This window comes from Syngnathus floridae, chromosome 8, assembly GCF_059516105.1.
Source record: "Syngnathus floridae isolate MCC-2025c chromosome 8, RoL_Sflo_1.0, whole genome shotgun sequence".
Classification (NCBI taxonomy): domain Eukaryota; kingdom Metazoa; phylum Chordata; class Actinopteri; order Syngnathiformes; family Syngnathidae; genus Syngnathus; species Syngnathus floridae.
The window spans coordinates 8,959,813-8,976,837 of record NC_142420.1 but is presented as its reverse complement, the minus strand read 5'-3'; the positions used below and the strand labels follow the sequence as shown (position 1 = coordinate 8,976,837).

At 39.7% G+C, this 17,025-nt stretch overlaps 4 protein-coding genes across 11 annotated transcripts; 3 read left to right on the top strand and 1 right to left on the bottom strand.

Moving 5' to 3' along the window:
• The first annotated feature begins 408 nt into the window (after positions 1-408).
• Positions 409-2,611, top strand: LOC148394404 (ADP-ribosylation factor-like protein 6). Its single transcript, XM_088383215.1, has 9 exons — positions 409-690; positions 802-852; positions 934-995; positions 1,115-1,183; positions 1,259-1,353; positions 1,418-1,547; positions 1,818-1,873; positions 1,965-1,977; positions 2,203-2,611. The coding sequence occupies exons 1-9, from the start codon at positions 568-570 to the stop codon at positions 2,234-2,236; spliced, it is 633 nt and encodes a 210-aa protein (XP_088239341.1). The 5' UTR covers positions 409-567; the 3' UTR covers positions 2,237-2,611.
• On the bottom strand, positions 2,163-5,769 carry LOC148394403 (F-box only protein 47-like). Of its 2 annotated transcripts, XM_088383207.1 has the most exons (11): positions 5,683-5,769; positions 5,302-5,458; positions 4,941-5,102; positions 4,639-4,715; positions 4,502-4,576; positions 4,319-4,430; positions 3,812-3,985; positions 3,599-3,748; positions 3,374-3,516; positions 3,131-3,290; positions 2,165-3,055 (listed from the first exon to the last, which is right to left on the bottom strand). In XM_088383207.1, the coding sequence occupies exons 2-11, from the start codon at positions 5,450-5,452 to the stop codon at positions 2,955-2,957; spliced, it is 1,305 nt and encodes a 434-aa protein (XP_088239333.1). In that variant the 5' UTR covers positions 5,453-5,458; positions 5,683-5,769; the 3' UTR covers positions 2,165-2,954. The 2 variants fall into 2 exon arrangements, with proteins under 2 accessions (XP_088239334.1, XP_088239333.1); XM_088383208.1 differs by lacking the exon at positions 5,683-5,769 and having other exon boundaries at positions 2,163-3,055.
• Positions 5,770-6,279: 510 nt separating this feature from the next.
• LOC148394402 (claudin-14-like) lies at positions 6,280-8,917 on the top strand. 6 transcript variants are annotated; one of them, XM_088383210.1, is made up of 4 exons: positions 6,280-6,501; positions 7,351-7,541; positions 7,662-7,923; positions 8,019-8,917. In XM_088383210.1, the coding sequence occupies exons 3-4, from the start codon at positions 7,690-7,692 to the stop codon at positions 8,526-8,528; spliced, it is 744 nt and encodes a 247-aa protein (XP_088239336.1). In that variant the 5' UTR covers positions 6,280-6,501; positions 7,351-7,541; positions 7,662-7,689; the 3' UTR covers positions 8,529-8,917. The 6 variants fall into 6 exon arrangements, with proteins under 6 accessions (XP_088239336.1, XP_088239337.1, XP_088239340.1 ...); XM_088383211.1 differs by lacking the exon at positions 6,280-6,501 and adding an exon at positions 6,569-6,636; XM_088383214.1 differs by lacking the exon at positions 6,280-6,501 and adding an exon at positions 6,693-7,102 and having other exon boundaries at positions 7,351-7,451.
• A 1,022-nt stretch (positions 8,918-9,939) lies between these two features.
• On the top strand, positions 9,940-15,856 carry LOC148394401 (high-affinity choline transporter 1-like). 2 transcript variants are annotated; one of them, XM_088383205.1, is made up of 9 exons: positions 9,940-10,146; positions 10,941-11,166; positions 11,254-11,367; positions 11,485-11,640; positions 11,816-11,964; positions 12,062-12,205; positions 12,343-12,496; positions 12,673-12,890; positions 13,126-15,856. In XM_088383205.1, the coding sequence occupies exons 2-9, from the start codon at positions 10,983-10,985 to the stop codon at positions 13,774-13,776; spliced, it is 1,770 nt and encodes a 589-aa protein (XP_088239331.1). In that variant the 5' UTR covers positions 9,940-10,146; positions 10,941-10,982; the 3' UTR covers positions 13,777-15,856. The 2 variants fall into 2 exon arrangements, with proteins under 2 accessions (XP_088239331.1, XP_088239332.1); XM_088383206.1 differs by lacking the exon at positions 9,940-10,146 and having other exon boundaries at positions 10,855-11,166.
• Positions 15,857-17,025: the final 1,169 nt, after the last annotated feature.

The following is a 17,025-nucleotide window of genomic DNA, read 5'->3' as shown; positions in this document are numbered from 1 at the left end:
CAGACTTGTTTGCCCATCATTACTGTTTATTTACTTCGGTGATTAAAAAGAATACCCAAGTGCCAGTCAGCCAAGAGATAGAGCTGTTACGCCACCGATCATCTCCAAAGTTGATCCCTTGAAAAGTTAAAATCCTTCATAACAAATCCTAGCCTTGGGTTGGCAATACTATTTATATGTATAAATTAAACAGGACGGTCAAGAACACAAAAAGGTCTTGATTCAGAGCAAACCAGGCTAAAGATCAATAGCGGCAGCTGTTGTTGTTGTGGCTGTTGTCAAGCAGGCCATCGCATTACACTAATGAATCAAATTCATCAGGAAGAAAGGCCTGGGAAGATGCACACCACCATGATCAGGTCACCGAGTGGCTTGCAGATCTTAATTCGTTCTAATAGGATTAGCTCTTGCAAGCTGGGATGCACAGGAAGCATCTCAGCATGTTGTAGTATTCACTCCAAAACGTGTTTGTTCGCCTCAGGTTACGATTATTATTTTTTCCATAATAATCAGATCATTAATGGGGTGATGCGTAGTATTTCAAAAGTGTAGCTTCAATTGGGTTAAATGGGGCTGCTGGATAAACTGTCAGGCTGGCTGGGCCTGAAGAAGAAGGAAGTCAATGTTTTATGTTTGGGACTGGACAACAGCGGCAAAACTACCATCATCAACCAATTGAAACCAGCTAACGTAAGTACTCGTTACTGATTTGAATTTTTTTGGGGAACTAAAAGGGCAGCGGCAAAAGTTAGCTCTATAGTGCAATTTTTTTGCAGTTGTTCATTAATTGCTTGTTTTCAGCATTCAAATTGCTTAGGCCCATTTTCAGAGGAGTGGAAACATGTTAGTCAGGTAAAGCCCTTCATACTTGGAAAATTATATTTCCATGTTGACATACTTGTCATTACTTTTCTGTTTTGCGTGTGAATACAGACACCGGGACAAGACATAGTTCCAACAATTGGCTTCAACATTGAAAAGTTCAAGAGTTCAAGGTACAGTTTTGAATGCATAAGAATTCCTTTTTTTAAAAAACTATTTTATAACTATAATTTCTGTATGATTTCGATTATATGTTTTCTCTCTCTTGTGCTGTCTTTCTCTGCACGAGCAGCCTTTCCTTCACAGTATTCGACATGTCTGGCCAAAGCAAATACAGAAATCTGTGGGAGCACTATTACAAGTACGCACACAGCCTTGTTAATTTCTTAGAATCATGACAAAGTATTGATAAAGTCCGTACTCGTTTCTTTTTCAGAGAAAGCCACGCCATCATTTTTGTTATAGATAGCAGTGATAAATTGAGAATGGTTGTTGCCAAAGAGGAGCTCGATACCCTTCTCAACCACGGAGGTATGGTTAAAAGGTCCCTCCTGTGTACTTTACTTTAACTAATTTTCACCGTCTTACCACGCAGATATTTGCAGTAAAAAGGTACCCGTGTTGTTCTTCGCAAACAAGATGGATCTCCGTGACGCCATGTCGTCCGTCAAGGTTTCCCAGATGTTGTGTTTGGAGAATATCAAAGACAAACCTTGGCACATCTGGTAAGACTATATTTTTAACGCCGCTCGTGATTATTAGATTCATGTTTTTAATGGAAACACACTTGAGGAATCTGGTTGAATTTAAGTGGCAGCAGCAGCATAGACTTGAACCCGGGTGACTCTTTTCTACATGTTTGTTTGTCACCTTGTTTACTCATTAGACAGATGGAAGGCAGATGGATGAAGAGCTTGGTTTAAATGCTCAAGTTGTGAATGTTAACGTGCACTATGAGGTGATTAAATCCTCAACCTGTTCTTTTCGTCTCTCAGTGCTAGCAATGCTATCGAAGGAGATGGCCTGCAGGAGGGGATGGACTGGCTCCAAGGTAACGCGTGTGCACAATTATGTTTGATCATTTCAGTGTGTCCTGGCAACTATTCTTATTTAGACTTGTATTTTTTTTTCCATATTCGTAGAACAAATTGCACAGTAAGTATAATCACAATTTTGTATGTTATGTGATTGTTTTGATAGTTTTGTGTTGTGTGCTTTGACAGTAAAGACAAAAATAACTATATATACCATAGTGGGATATTATTTATTATTTATTATTATTTATTTATTATTCCCATTCAGTTTGTACATGTTAATTAGAATGAAGGTCTTCAAAAAGCTTAACATGGCTTTTTTTTTTTTTTTTTTATCTTTGACTAGGTCATATCAAAACCATGACCAAGTGAATGAATGAAATACCTATGGTGACGGCCAGTTGGATACTCAATCTTTAATTTGGAATTATATTGATGCAGCTCTTGCAACGTTTTCAATTCATGCCATGACAATTTTCAGTGAACAGTATAATTTGTACAAAACAATTTTGCTTAGGCTGACGTCAGCATTTTTTTAAATCCATCCATCAATTTTCTGTACCGCCTGTCAAACGTAAACATGTTATAGTATGTGTCAAATAAAAACATGACACCAAAGACTCTTATAATAATACAACAATATCAGTACCATCTTAGTATTTACAAAAATAACCTTTTTAATTCATGCATTTTTACATATTTTTCCTTACGCACAGTATTGATGAAGGAAAAAAAAATAAAAGCTTGCTAATGTATTTTTAAGATTACATTCTTTTTTTTTTTTCCATTTACTAGGTAGTTTAACAAAACAGCTTTGAATTTCAAACTTTCAGACCACATCTGTGTGGCAAACAAAGACTATGGGAACAATAGTCCAATATGAACCTCATATATTGTTCAACACATGAACAAACGCATAACGACCTCAGTTAAATAGCGAGTCAATGCAAATAAATAACAGTGTCAATAAATATTTATATTAATAATAAATATTAAATACTTTTTAAATGTAACCTTTAAGCCAAGAAACAAATTCACCCTTGGAATGTAACCTACACAAAATCTCTGGCTTTGTGTAATACTCAGTTTGCATCATTCCTATTTAAGCAACAAATGGAGGAATTTTGCATGGAATCGAGCACTGGCTTCCAGAAGGAGAAACGTAGCTGTGAAAAAGTTGCCGTTGTCAAGACGGTTTCCTGGAAACACAAGAAAGCGTTAATGGATTTTTGATGGGGTGTCATTTAAAGAAAGGTCACGCTGACTCAACTTACCCTCATCATACATGTAAAGTAAATCAACGATAATCTCTGAGAACGTGTTCTCGAGATGGTGGACGAAGGCGAACCTTTGGACTTCTGAGCCGAGGCTTTTGTGAAGCTGCTGTACCAAATGTACCACCCAGCCTATTTCATAGCCATCCTTTTCACACACCTACATATTACAAATGCAAAAAAATATATATTAAGAGCTGTGAGATTTTCCCACTAGATGTCAGAAGTTACAGCAGTACCTACCAGAATAATGTAGACAATCAGTTTGGCAATGTCTCTGATAAATCCAGATTGGGCCCTGCTTGCCAAGACGGTGTAGCAGAAGTTATTGCCACACACCACCAAGAGACGGGCAACGTTCTCCACGTGCCATGGCTGAGGAATGGCTGCAAACGGAGAACTAAATCAACTCATTCTATTTATTCAGTGTACGTGGACACATCATTCATGGCACTCGGATGTTGTTACCAACAATCTCCTCAAAGATTGCTAGAGTTGTTTGCATAGTCCAGTCTTTCAGTTTGGGTTTGTTGAAGAGCAAAAGAAGGCTGCTGGCCAGCTCCCACAGAGCATCCTGAGGCAGCTCCCGTTCCACCAGATCCTGCCAAATGATGGGGCCTGCAAGGAACAGTGAAACGCTGCCCACCGACTGTCTTACCAGCAAAATGAGAGTTATCTCACCTTCAGACAGCTGTGGCCCATAGAGGATTAAGAGTAAGTGTGCCTGGCTGACCATGGGCCAGGGCTTCAGGAGTTGCAGGAGCCAAAATTGACAGTCTGACTGGTTCATAGACAAGTCTAACAAAACCTTACGACAGAAGTAGCGGAGCTCCAGCTCTTCATAGCATTTCAGGCCTGCATACACAGAGAAAATGGGAATGGGCGATGTTGGTGGAACAAAGAAGCAATTCAACAATATTGAAACGCTTTTGAACAAATAAAGGCCTTAACTCAAATTGATTCCCACTGAGGTTAAATTGAAAGAGTATATTTGTTTGTACAAGTGCTATTTGGAGTTCAAGATGAACTCTACATGAGGCTTACAATATCTTCTCAGCGAATTAGATCCCAGATCGCAATTACTCGACTCTTGGAAGAAATTATAGTGACTCACCCCATTGAAGCTGTAAAAGCCTCCAAGCACTTTACTGGAAGATTTTCTACAAGACTTCTCTTAGAGACCCTTACCAGGTTTCCTGATAGTAGTGACTGTCTCGATTTTATTCAGCAAATTGGTGACTTCACACAGGAAGTGGAACACTCTTTGGCACTCAATCTCATCCCACCCTGCAATTATGGTCTGTGAAAGAAATCAATAGAAAATGTGTAGCATTTTTTTTCCCCATTTGCATTCATCATTTGACAATTCACCTGCAGAAAGGTTCCATATCTGGATAAACCAATGCAATTTGGTGCTGAGCAAGTCTCCCACAAGAAACAAGGAACCTGAAAACCATGTAAATCTGTGCACATTATACATTATCAAGTTTTTTTACCGAATTTTTTACCTGTGAAAATTTTTGCAGGATACATTTCAGCCTCTCCTTTGTAGGTAGTAACATGGTGCATCGTTTGAACAGTATACCTAAGAAAACAAGACAACAATACTAATATAGTTACAAATAGTTGGGGATATCGGGTTTCAAATAAAATTTTATTTCAGTACGGCCTTTAAGTACAATATTACCTACACAAGTGAACTTTCCCTTTTTAAATTTGTCCAACTGTTTCAGTACTTTTAGCCGTTCTCTATCATGAAGCTAATGTTAAAACAAACAGCACATGAATTGAAGTCCATACAACTGCTTACCTAGGTCTCTGAAATGTTTACCGAAACATTCCTGTTCGGGGCAATCGGTCTTATGAAGGTTTTGGTGCATGGTTTTGCCCCTCAATGTCATGGTGCTTATGTAGTCCATCACATATCCATTCATGTTCTTGGAAGATAAGCTGAACACACTCAACTCCAGCACTGGAAAATGTTTGTCAAAAAGTTTGTTAGTGAGTGAAAAGCAATAACAAATCCAAATGATTTATTGTTTGCATTCAATACACGAGCAATACAATGTGTTATATTTTGTCATACATTACAAGTAGTGTATTTTAATCAAGCAATACATTTAAATAGGAGATATTCTGAGTTTGACTCGGAGCTCACAGCTATACCTTACCAGAGAGCTTGTCCAGAATCAGATGAAAAACTTCTATTGGAAGTTTTTGGAAGAAGTTTCTGCTGTCCATCATCTGACTGCGAGTCTTAACGGCGACCTGACGGTAATTCCAACTCGGCCGACTGTACTTTCTTGCTTTTCCTCTCGGCATTATTGCCTGTAAAATGTCAAACATGTACACAATCTGCCATTATTTTCTGGTCTGTAAATACACTGGAAATAGTAGCTTGCTAGCTAGTTGGCTAGCTATAAGTATCACTAAGTAAATGCGCTATATGTCCACTCTTTTATATGCACTGTAAATAAATACAATACATACATTACACACCTGTAATACAAATACGCCAAAGTAATTTGTATACATAAAAAAAGTAAACTCACCAATTTATTGAACTTGAACGAGAGCTTTTAGTGTAATGACAGTCTGCAGTAGCGCGAGACGTTCAATGTCCTAATTGATTGTTGTACACATTACACAAAGTTGATTTGCCTGTAGAAATAACGCCTATTAAATTACTTTGGTATAAATAAATAAAAACAAGTAAACACTTTACTCTCGAAGTTCCACTAAATATTATATATAATAATAATAATAATAATAATAATAATAATAATAATAATAATAATAATAATAATAATAATAATAATAATAATACTGTTTATTACTATATTCCATATTATATGTTTTAAGTGTGATACATTTTGGCTGGACAAATGTTTTGGTGCATCTTACTGTACAGTTACTGGAACCAAAAATGTGAATTAAGTGTCAACCCTGAACCATGACCTTCTAACTAAGATACCAAAATTCTTACACGATTTCTGTAAGAAGAGCTGTCCTTGAGTTTATTACACAGCAAGTCTGCAAAGATGTGTGTCACGCAAGACAAAGTATAAATGGACACCCAAATGTATTGTTATCGTGGAGCACATTGCACAGCCACACTCAGCTGCTAATCACAGGATTATTCCGTCCAACTAAGACTATTAGGTGTTCCACATTTAAATGGCGTCTCCCACACCACAGGCACGCTTTGCAGAGGATCATCACATCAGAATTGAGCATTTGCAGTGGGAAAAGCTGGGGAAATCATGCCTCGTTGTTGTTGTTGTGTCCTTTGGTAGCAGGTGGACCACAAAGGGCAGCGATGTTCTTAACAGGAGATGAGAGAACAGCTTCTGAGGGAGGCCAAGCTCTACGTATGTACCAGATTGACATGTGTCAAGCTCACCTGTGTTTTTAATAGTCACGTATTTGGCTTCTCAGCTAAATCGGTGCCCCTGTGACCATGGGTAGACCTCTCATGCAGTTTTTGCCATGTGGTGAATATTCAGGTGTGTTTTTACAGCAGTCATTCATTCACAGTCCTTTGTACCATCTTGTGTAATTTCACTCATGATAGTAAATCAACGTTCACGGTTGAACTTAGTCTGTTCCAGAACGTTGGTCGACATCTAATTTGTTCAGATTCCCAAAAAAAGTTTCTTATAGCTGTTCAGTTAAACTCTTCAAGCTGGTGCCATATGTATCCAAGTTATGATTTAATTGTCATACAACAGATAAAAAACTGCAACCAAAGCAACACATTTGGTATTTGCGTAATAAAATCGCTAACAAAAAGCTGGCAAGGGCTAAACAGAGATTGCCATTGTTGTGAAACTGCCGAGTCATTTCTCAAGGCCTTTTTTCCCTTGGCCTTTTATTCAAAACATGCAGCACAAAAGAGACAAAGGAAGTAAATGCTTAACTAAATCAAAAGAGTTGAGCTGCTGTTAAATACCCAAAGCAAGTGCGTGCAAGGTGAGCTCATGTCACAGCACATCAGAAATTCTGCTCTTGGTCAGTTTATTGCAGAGGTCATAAGAGAGATTTTATAGTGTGAGCATTTTCAAAGTTAGTGGTTTATATCAGTACAGTACTCCAAGCTTGGCTGGTTTCTGTCAATGTTTAATTTCTTCCCTCCTGAGGGGCGGCGAGGATGTCGGCAAATAGACCAGCACGGCGTGCCCTCCTGGGAGAAACTTTAAACTGAACGCTGCTCTCATTAGTTACAGATGCAGACACCTGCCACTCAGCAGAGACTGATGTCGGAATAGTTTCAGCTTCTTCGCTTCGCACTTGAGGAATTGCTCAGAGTCCGTGACAAAATGTAAGCTCGCTGGAATTCGCAGTGCCCTTAACTGGAAGAGTCAACCACATCTGCTGCCTATGGGACTCAAGAATGAGTTTGTTATTGAAGGTACCTCAAAGTCCGTACAGCTTTTGTGCTTATGTATTTCAGATCTGATGAATCTAACAATTTAAGATTGAATATTTACTATGTACTTTAGATTTGAAACTACGTGTGGAACTTTTGCAGCTTGGGAATCTTGCCAAGTGAGTCGAACATGGCCAGCACTGCAGTTCAGCTCCTCGGTTTCTTCTTGAGCCTGCTGGGGTTCGTGGGAACTGTAGCCGCCACTGTGCTCCCACACTGGCGCAGCTCAGCCTACGTCGGTTCGAACATCATCACGGCCACCGCTTACATGAAAGGCCTGTGGATGGAATGTGTCTGGCACAGCACGGGCATTTATCAGTGTGAGCTGTACAGATCTTTATTGGCGCTGCCGCAGGACATGCAGGTACTGTGGTGCATATGCAAACTTGTATATTTCTTCATTAGAAGCGAGGTGAAAAGAATCATGGTGCGTAAAATGTCTTTCCTCCTCATCATTAGGCTGCCCGTGCACTCATGGTGCTCTCCTGTGTCACCTCCATCCTGGCAATTGTGGCATCTGTGATGGGGATGAAGTGCACCTACTTTGCCCACGGCTCATTAATCAAGTCCCCCCTGGTCATGAGCGGAGGGATATGTTTTCTCTGTGCCGGTTTACTCTGCTTGACCACAGTGTCCTGGACCACCAATGACATCATCATCGATTTCTATGACCCCTTCCTTCACAACGGCATGAAGTACGAGATCGGCCTGGCGGTGTATCTTGGTTACGCGTCGAGCTGCCTCAGTTTGTGCGGAGGACTGGTACTGTGTTGGAGCAGCAGAGGTGAGCGGTCGCAGAGACGTCCCCAAATGCACAGGAGTCGGTCTTCAGCTCCTCCTCCTCCGTACATCAACAACAGCTACCCGCCGGCTCCTCCGTATAATCCTCCAGAGGCCTTGAAGGGCAATCGCGCGTCCTCGCTTTGCTCGGCCTCCAGCAGTGGCTACAGACTGAATAATTATGTCTAAAGTCTGTGCGGAAATGTTCTCTTAACACCTGAGCGTTGCGTGGAACTGAAATACCATATGCCAAGACAGTCAAGTGAACTTTTCTGACCTCACACAGCAAAGGAATCATCACACTGCAATGTGGGTAAAGTACCACAAGAGGGCGACATTTATTAGTAGATGGAAACAGTGGCAACAGCTAAGGCCGCTTTAACAGTACAGTCCTGTTAGAACACTTTTTGTCATATTTATATTGGAATACTATCTAAATGACAATGCAAATACATACTTGATAATAGTGTTAGTTTTAGAAATACTTTGTACCTCCGTAAAAATCAAGAAAATCAAGTATGATTTGTTTGGGTGGCACCACATCGATGGACAATAAAGTGACTGCATATAATTTGTATCATTTGCATAATTATATCTATTTATGTGTATAGATGTATATATATATATATATATATATATATATATATATATATATATATATATATGTATGTGTGTGTGTGTGTGTGTAACGCTTCCAATTAGCCTCACTGTGTGCATTGCAGCCTGTCAGTGGTAACTGTCATAACACTGTCGCTAACAGCTGTCACACTTAGAATAATATTTACATTAAGGAGTAGGTATTCATTAACAGTATAGCAAAAAAAATATTTCACAACTACTTGTAATTTTTCTTTTAATTAATGATCAGTCTTTAGCACATTGGGTGCCTATTTTTAACCTTCACAGTTAATACTAAAAAAAAAAACATTATTGCTCATTACTAGGGACAATGAGTATCCATCCTTCTAACTGATCTTAAATGAAGTATTGCCAACTACTTCATTATTTGCAAGTGGTGACTTGAAGGAACAACAACATAATGCAATATGTCAACACCACCTGTAGCAAAAACGACACACTAAATAAGAGTCAAGCCATTGTTTTTTCCCATCGCTACCACCTCATAAATTCACTTTGACGTGACATTTGGTACTCCGAACTCGAGTGTTCAACCAGAGATTTAGTGATGCGGAGCTCTCCCGATTGATTCGCAGTTGCAGATCTAAAGTGGCCCATAAAATTGGGAACACTGACACACAAATCATTCAACTTAACCATCTTATAACCAGAAGAGCGCGAGTGTTTTAAAATAGTTAAGCAAGCAAAGGCAGTCCAAAAAGTAACCAAGTTAACATTTCAAATATGATATTCACATATTGGAAAGGTTTGCAAGTGAGGCTGTGCGTCACTTGCCACTCTCTATTAGATGCTATTTTGGTCCTGCCCTGGAAGACATTCATCCAGCATCTACCCACCCTGACAGCATCCAATAAACCCACCACTCCCATTCATCCCCACACCCACGCCAAACCACCCCCACCCACCTTTTTCCACTCTCTCGCTCCCTCCCCATCTTTCTCTCTCTTTCTCTCACGCACACACACACACACGTACGTCCCGCAGATGTGCCAGGGATTTGAAGACTTAAAAACACCGTAATATAATCGTGTTTGGACTTTGAAGATCACTACATGGTGAAACATAACTTCTACCCAACAGGCATCTTCTTTGATTCAATTTTGGAACCTTCTTATTCCTGCTTTTGGCTGTGGTTGTCAACTCATTCATATTCCTCCAAAGAAAAAAGGTGAGATGATTTTGTCATATTTTCCACTTGCTGTTTTGACCTACCTGCGGCCACAGTGGGTATTGATAATTTAAATACGGATCAATAATGTTTAGTCGCCCCTGAGAAATGATAAGGTCAACAAGGTGCTGAGACTCAAGGTCTGGTTCTTAGGATGCGGCACATTGGAGTTCAAATAATAACTCCAGATTAACTTCTCTGTTAGATATTACTAAACTAACCTGTACACAGTGAAAGATAACTATCTGGGACTTTCCTTTAAAAGGTGAATATTTAATGAATTCTGAAACCTACAACGTCCGGTTTGGATTTCGGTCATAAACTTAACGGGTGAAAAAAACAGGCATGAGCAGAATTCAAAGGCAAAATATGTTTTTTTTTTTTTTTAGCCTCCTGTGCAGCATGAGGGTTATTTAATGTGTGTGTGTGTGTTCATTTCATTGAGAAAAACATGTATAATTTGAACTTTAAAGGTTGTAAGAGTAAATGAATATGTTAGAAAGAAGGGAAATTTGCACTACAAGAGGTTAAAAATGATGTTTATCATATTTTGTAATCTCATCTATTAAATATTTGAATTTTCTTGTTATAGTGAAATCAGACAAAATATTTAAAGAATGCCTTTTAGTCGGTTGAGTATTTTTTTTTGCAATTTGTATTTTGTGATTATATATATTACACAGTCTGTTGGACCGATTACATTTAATACATTTGTTTATGTAAATAAATCAATACAAATTATTTATTGATTGATTGATTTTTTTATTAAACTGCCAAGCCATGTTTCTCTCTAGTGTTGCCGTTTTCTCAATGAGCAATTGAAGACACTGAACAAGATGACCATCCACGTCGAGGGTATCGTGGCTATTGTACTTTTTTATCTGGTGATTCTCTTCGTGGGCATTTGGGCGGCGTGGAAGAACAAGAATTCCGGCGTGGGTGATGGCAGGGACCGGAGTGAGACCATCATGGTCGGTGGCCGGGACATTGGCTTATTTGTGGGTGTATTCACTATGACCGGTGAGTAGTCTCGTTTAGTTACCATAGCAACAAAGTAATTGGCTGATATGGACCGTCTCTCTTTTTTTTTTTTTTTTTTTTCTTCAGCGACTTGGGTAGGGGGAGGCTACATCAACGGGACAGCTGAATATGTCTACTTACCCGACTATGGCTTGGCTTGGGCCCAAGCACCCTTTGGCTACGCTCTCAGCCTGGTACTAGGTTAGAAGAATTATTTGTTGTGTAGAGTTTGGCTCACTCATTACCTTTGTTGTGTCAACTCCTATAAAATACACATCTGAGTGGATTTCTAGTGACATAATTTCTAATGTCTTCCAGGTGGCCTTTTTTTTGCCAAACCGATGCGATCCCGTGGCTATGTCACAATGTTGGATCCTTTCCAACAGCTCTACGGGAAAAGGATGGGGGGTCTGCTTTTCATCCCCGCTGTCATGGGTGAAATCTTCTGGTCCGCAGCCATTTTATCTGCCTTGGGTAGGTGATTCTGAAATACTATCAGTCCAGATTTGACCAGTTCCAACCATTGTGCACTGTACACACAAATTAAATGGACTTCTGATAGATACCAGATCTGTATTTTCTTTTCATACTTTGTGTGGCTTTTTTGTTTGGCATTTGTGAAAGTTCTCTCCCTACTATTGTCCCACAGGTGCCACTCTGAGTGTGATCGTGGATATAAACATCAACATGTCCGTGGTGATCTCAGCCCTGATTGCTATCTTCTACACTCTTGTGGGAGGACTCTACTCTGTTGCTTACACAGATGTAGTGCAGCTCTTCTGCATCTTTGTGGGTTTGGTGAGTCTCACAATCAAACCAAGTGCCAGAAACATATCAGATATTGATTATCAATAAATACTTGCAATGTTGTCATTCTATGTCATCTGACCATCAGTGGATCAGTGTGCCTTTTGCGTTGTCCAATCCTGCTGTGTCAGACATCAGTGTGACAGCCAAGGAGGCCATCCACCAGTCACCCTGGCTGGGGAAAATTGAGCCAGCAGACAAATGGCTCTGGGCAGATAATTTCTGTTTGCTGGTAAGTTATACCCGTCTTCAGGAAGATCCATCATGCAAACCAGTAAATCCGTCAGTTTTTGATGTTTATTTCGGGGCGAGGGCAATTGTGTGATGAAGCTCCATAAGATGTAAATATGATTGTTTTTCTGTTTCCAGATGTTGGGTGGGATCCCCTGGCAAGTCTATTTTCAACGGGTTCTTTCTGCTTCTTCAGCTACCTACGCCCAGGTCCTTTCCTTCCTCGCTGCCTTCGGCTGTTTGATCATGGCAGTTCCCTCGATCCTCATAGGAGCTATCGGGGCATCCACTGGTAAATACACATTGCCAGATGTGCTGGGGCTTTGGTTTGCTTTCATGCACACTAAACATCATGATTCTCAAAGGATGGAATGGTCGTTGGGCTAAATGACTCCATAAGGTCACTAATGTGTTGAATCCTGAATATATGGTCAGAAATGCATTTTAAAGTTCCATTATCATCTCTAGACTGGAATCAGACTTCCTATGGGGCCCTACCTCCAAAAGACAGAGACGAATCCGACATGATCCTTCCGATTGTGCTTCAGCACCTCTGCCCGCCTTACATCTCCTTCTTTGGCCTGGGAGCGGTGTCGGCTGCCGTCATGTCATCCGCAGATTCCTCCATTCTATCTGCCAGCTCCATGTTTGCTAGGAACATCTATCAACTTGCTTTTCGACAGTCGGTAAGATTGCGACCTGTTGATTATAAAATGGAGGCATTTTGAACCAAGTCGTTTGCATATGTCAGCATTCCTAAAGCAGTTCTAGCTGAAATGTTTTGTCTTTAAATTATTAAGACAATGCAGTCATGATGTTTAATGGTGTCATCAATCAAAACAATCAACCAAGGCAAACAAATCTCTCATCCGGTACTTGATGGATGCAAATTCCAATGATGCTTTTCTAATTATCCTCTAGGCTTCGGATCGTGAGATTGTCTGGGTGATGCGTCTGACTATCTTTGTTTTCGGAGCCCTCGCCACAGCCATGGCTTTGTTAACCGGAACAGTATACGGCTTGTGGTACCTGAGCTCGGACTTGGTCTATGTCATCGTCTTTCCTCAACTTCTTAGTGTCCTTTTTGTCAAAGGAACGAATACGTACGGCTCAGTGGCCGCCTATGTCTTTGGTCTTTTGCTACGAATCGGCGGAGGCGAACCATATTTAAAACTTCCTCCCTTCATCTATTACCCTGGATGGGTGATCCAGGAGAAGATACACCACCTCACCGGTGATGTCGAGTATTTTGTCCAGCAGAGATTCCCCTTCAAGACAGTGTCCATGTTGGCATCCTTTTTAGCAAACGTGGCATTTTCCTACCTGACAAAGTACATCTTCGAAAGTGGTACGCTGTCACATAAGTACGACTTCTTCGATGCTGTGGTCTCCAAACACAGCAAGGAGATCATGGACAAAGCCACACTGGTGAGCCATGATAATATCATCCTATCGGAGATGACGCCCGTCAAAGGAGCACTGGGTGCCTCCCTCGCAGCCACCTTCACCAACAGAGAGGTCCTGAGCAATGACGAAGTGTCAAGCCCTGAGGAGTTTCAAGATGAAAATTAAATGATTAAAGGCACAGCGGGAAAGAAAACTCACTACTGCCACACAAGGAGTCAAAGCAGTGGAGATCTGCACTGGCTTCCATGTGATCCTACATGTTTTATTTGATGCTAATAATGTTGAAGGAGGTTCCCAAAGTCAAGAATGTTTCCAAGACTGGTCATGCCAGGTTGGATGCTTCAAAGCTTGACCTTTAGGAATTGAAGATTGGTGCAATCTTCTGGGTCTACAATTCCAATGTTCAAATGGCCAATTTCAGTGTAAATGTCTGTAATCTTTTGTGTGTAGCCGAGAATATTCCATGAAAACGTATTTTCCAAACCGAATGGTTGGTTTTCTCTTCATGAGCTCAAGCTTCTCGTGTGGTGGCCATCAATCATGACGGATCCTTACTTGACTTCGGAATATCTGACGCCTCCTTTGTTTTAGATATTCCTTGCTTAGAAGCTGAGATTCGACTGTTGACCAGTTGAGTCAAGCATAGTGTTATGTGTTAAAGGAATATTCTCGCTACAATGTAGTATATCAGCTTGTCTGAAGTTCTATTTGCATAGAGTAAGTTTATGAATAGAGCAATAATATTTTTAGTACCGGTATCCATGTTGTACAGATATATGTAATACGGAACGTACAATAAGTTATAGCTGGCGGATTTTACTTGTGTCTTAAAACACATCACATTTGCAGTAAAGCCTCATCCAGACCTCATAAACAAACTCATAACCAAAGTAGATGGTTAGATATGAGATTACATTTCGTCACCAAATAAATGTCTGGTGTTAAATTCTTTTGTGAAAGAAAAATAATGTATGAGATGTATTCCGATATTTTTTAATTTTTTTAAACATTGCAGTATTTTGTAAGTGTAACCTAATGAATCCATATAAAACAAATGAGACTACTGCTCAGTAAAATACTGTACAGCACCACTGCAGTCTCTGCCCACCAGCGTTGGTGGATGAAGCAGACAGGCGGACATTTTGTTTCTAATTACAGGGACTGACAAAGTAGTTTTTGAAAAGGATGAAAGCAGCATCAAAGGTTAGGCTGAAAATTATATCAAGCAAATTAATGGGATCAAAGACTAGTGCCGTCGAAATTTGGTGGGATGACACAGGGAACCTCTTCGCTAGTAATATTATTGATAGCATTTTCAAATCTATCATCATGGCTATTTTGGACCAGACGGACACTTTTTATTACTGTTTGCCACTGACACTTTGCTTTCCTTCGACAAGTCTGCCACTGCAGGTTAGCTGAGACAGGAAAAGATTGTTTCCCCTGCAGGATTGTTTGTCAGCACTGGTCATTATTGATCCAAACAGGCAATCAATTAGTCCTCCGGACACTTGTTTAATGATGTGGAAAAAAGGATGAGTTACAAAAACATGCTGGATTTATTTTTCCATTATTAAGCGCCTCTATTTCTGTATATGTGTATTTTTAGTTAAACATCATTCCTTGTCCTGTTTGAAGAATCGAGAAGTTGTTATCGCTGTATTATTGTTATTTCTTTGCAATTGTTCCTGTTGTTGGAGTACATCGCTTTTTGTCTCTTATGTTGTACTTTGCTGGTGTCTTCAGTGGACCCACTATAATCAGGCGATGGGAATGACTGGGTTAGAAATGCTGCCAATTGTTAGGAAATTGAGTCATAAAAAAAGTCTGTCAGTCAAAAGTTGTTGTCACTTCAATTGCTGGTGCAGTGCAGCGATATTAGTGTTGGCACGTTCTCACAATGTCGCTAAAATTTATGGGACTAAAGCAAAACACCACCAAAAATATTCAGCTTCAAATTGAGGGTTAAAAATGGATAAATGCTAGAGCCATGCACATTTCTGAAAAAGATGCGGCACCTTAAAATAATTATTATTCATTTAATAAGCCTGAGAATGTCAAACTCAAAGAAAAAGTTACAACTGTGTAAATTGCAATGATGCTGTATTTTTGTGTGATAAATGTACTGTTAACAGAAAAATGAAAATTTTTAAGCACTGCATTCAAAAATTAGGGATTACAGATGAATATTTATCCGTACTCTGTGTATAAATGTAAAGCTGTGATCATATGTTGTAGGTTTAATAAATTATTTTGCAGACTGAAAATGTCTATACTGTATGTACGTTTTACAGATTTCATTGATCCTTTGTACAGTTTCATCTTGCAATTCAAACAATATCCAATTTTTCTACTATAAGTGGTTCAATTGGAAGTGCATGCACACACACCCACACAGCGAGCGGCAGAGAAAGGCAGAGGTAGAGAATAGCCATTAGTGTAACTGTCAACAAAACCTGACACGGCACCAATTGATTTTTGCCTGCAGGTGACGGACATGAAATTACTGTAATAATGTGAAAAAAGCATGTTAAATGTTGCAGCTTGCAAAAACAAAATGGATCGGTGTGCAACTGGTAAATGAGGGCACGGGAAAATTATTCTCCTTCGTAATAGCTCCCACGGCAGGAATTCAATTGAATATTATTTTGCCAACCACTTTCTTTCTTTTTATGAAGAGACTCTGTTGCAAATATGTACATAAATTGTGTGTGCTTACATATTCCATAGGTTTATCACCACAATCCTTTATCTGAACTCTTTGTGTGTCAAAAAAATCTCCATTCTTCACACTCAAAGCGAAGCCCCGGGCTCTACCACTGTAACTGTCCTTCTTGCTGCTTTCTGTGTGTTTTTAATGACAGTTCATTCCCTGAACATCATTAGTCGTGTGCACAAACATGCGTGCATTCATCCCCGCAGCACTGCTCATGACTTATTCTCATTTAAAGGCAGAAAATACTCTATATTATGTATAATCAGATCTTTTATCTTTTAATTACATTCATCGTGAGCCTGCATTATGGAATGCTTTCATTTTTAATTGATTTCCCTGTCCTCAACCTTTAATATGTAACTTATCTATCTATATCTATTGATCTGTCCATCTATCAATCTGTCCATCTTTCTATCAATCTATCAATCTCACTTCTTGAATGTATGCTAACACTGGTAGTGAAGGTTGCTGGGCGGGATTTCATGATTAAACTTGTATGGCCATTCTATCCAATAATCAATTTTATGCCACATGTCTAGTTCAGGGTCAAGGGAGAAGATGCTGTGGCCTTGTCTGGTTGACTTTGGATGAGAAGCAATTGAAACCCTGGCCAATCTGTGTAACTATTCACACTCGCGTTTATAGCGACAATTTCGCCTGCCATGATGCTAACGTGGATTTATTTGGCATGTGAGAGG

Excerpts from the sequence above, each read along its gene's own strand:
- LOC148394404 (XM_088383215.1), top strand. The coding sequence starts at position 568 with ATGGGGCTGCTGGATAAACTGTCAGGCTGGCTGGGCCTGAAGAAGAAG. Across the intron at positions 1,184-1,258 it reads CTGTGGGAGCACTATTACAA|AGAAAGCCACGCCATCATTT; the intron begins GTACGCACACAG and ends TTTCTTTTTCAG. Across the intron at positions 1,548-1,817 it reads GACAAACCTTGGCACATCTG|TGCTAGCAATGCTATCGAAG; the intron begins GTAAGACTATAT and ends TTCGTCTCTCAG.
- LOC148394403 (XM_088383207.1), bottom strand. The coding sequence starts at position 5,452 with ATGCCGAGAGGAAAAGCAAGAAAGTACAGTCGGCCGAGTTGGAATTAC. Across the intron at positions 4,716-4,940 it reads TAAACATTTCAGAGACCTAG|GTATACTGTTCAAACGATGC; the intron begins GTAAGCAGTTGT and ends TTGTTTTCTTAG. Across the intron at positions 3,291-3,373 it reads TGATTGTCTACATTATTCTG|GTGTGTGAAAAGGATGGCTA; the intron begins GTAGGTACTGCT and ends TGTAATATGTAG.
- LOC148394402 (XM_088383210.1), top strand. The coding sequence starts at position 7,690 with ATGGCCAGCACTGCAGTTCAGCTCCTCGGTTTCTTCTTGAGCCTGCTG. Across the intron at positions 7,924-8,018 it reads CGCTGCCGCAGGACATGCAG|GCTGCCCGTGCACTCATGGT; the intron begins GTACTGTGGTGC and ends CCTCATCATTAG.
- LOC148394401 (XM_088383205.1), top strand. The coding sequence starts at position 10,983 with ATGACCATCCACGTCGAGGGTATCGTGGCTATTGTACTTTTTTATCTG. Across the intron at positions 11,641-11,815 it reads AGCCATTTTATCTGCCTTGG|GTGCCACTCTGAGTGTGATC; the intron begins GTAGGTGATTCT and ends ATTGTCCCACAG. Across the intron at positions 12,891-13,125 it reads AACTTGCTTTTCGACAGTCG|GCTTCGGATCGTGAGATTGT; the intron begins GTAAGATTGCGA and ends ATTATCCTCTAG.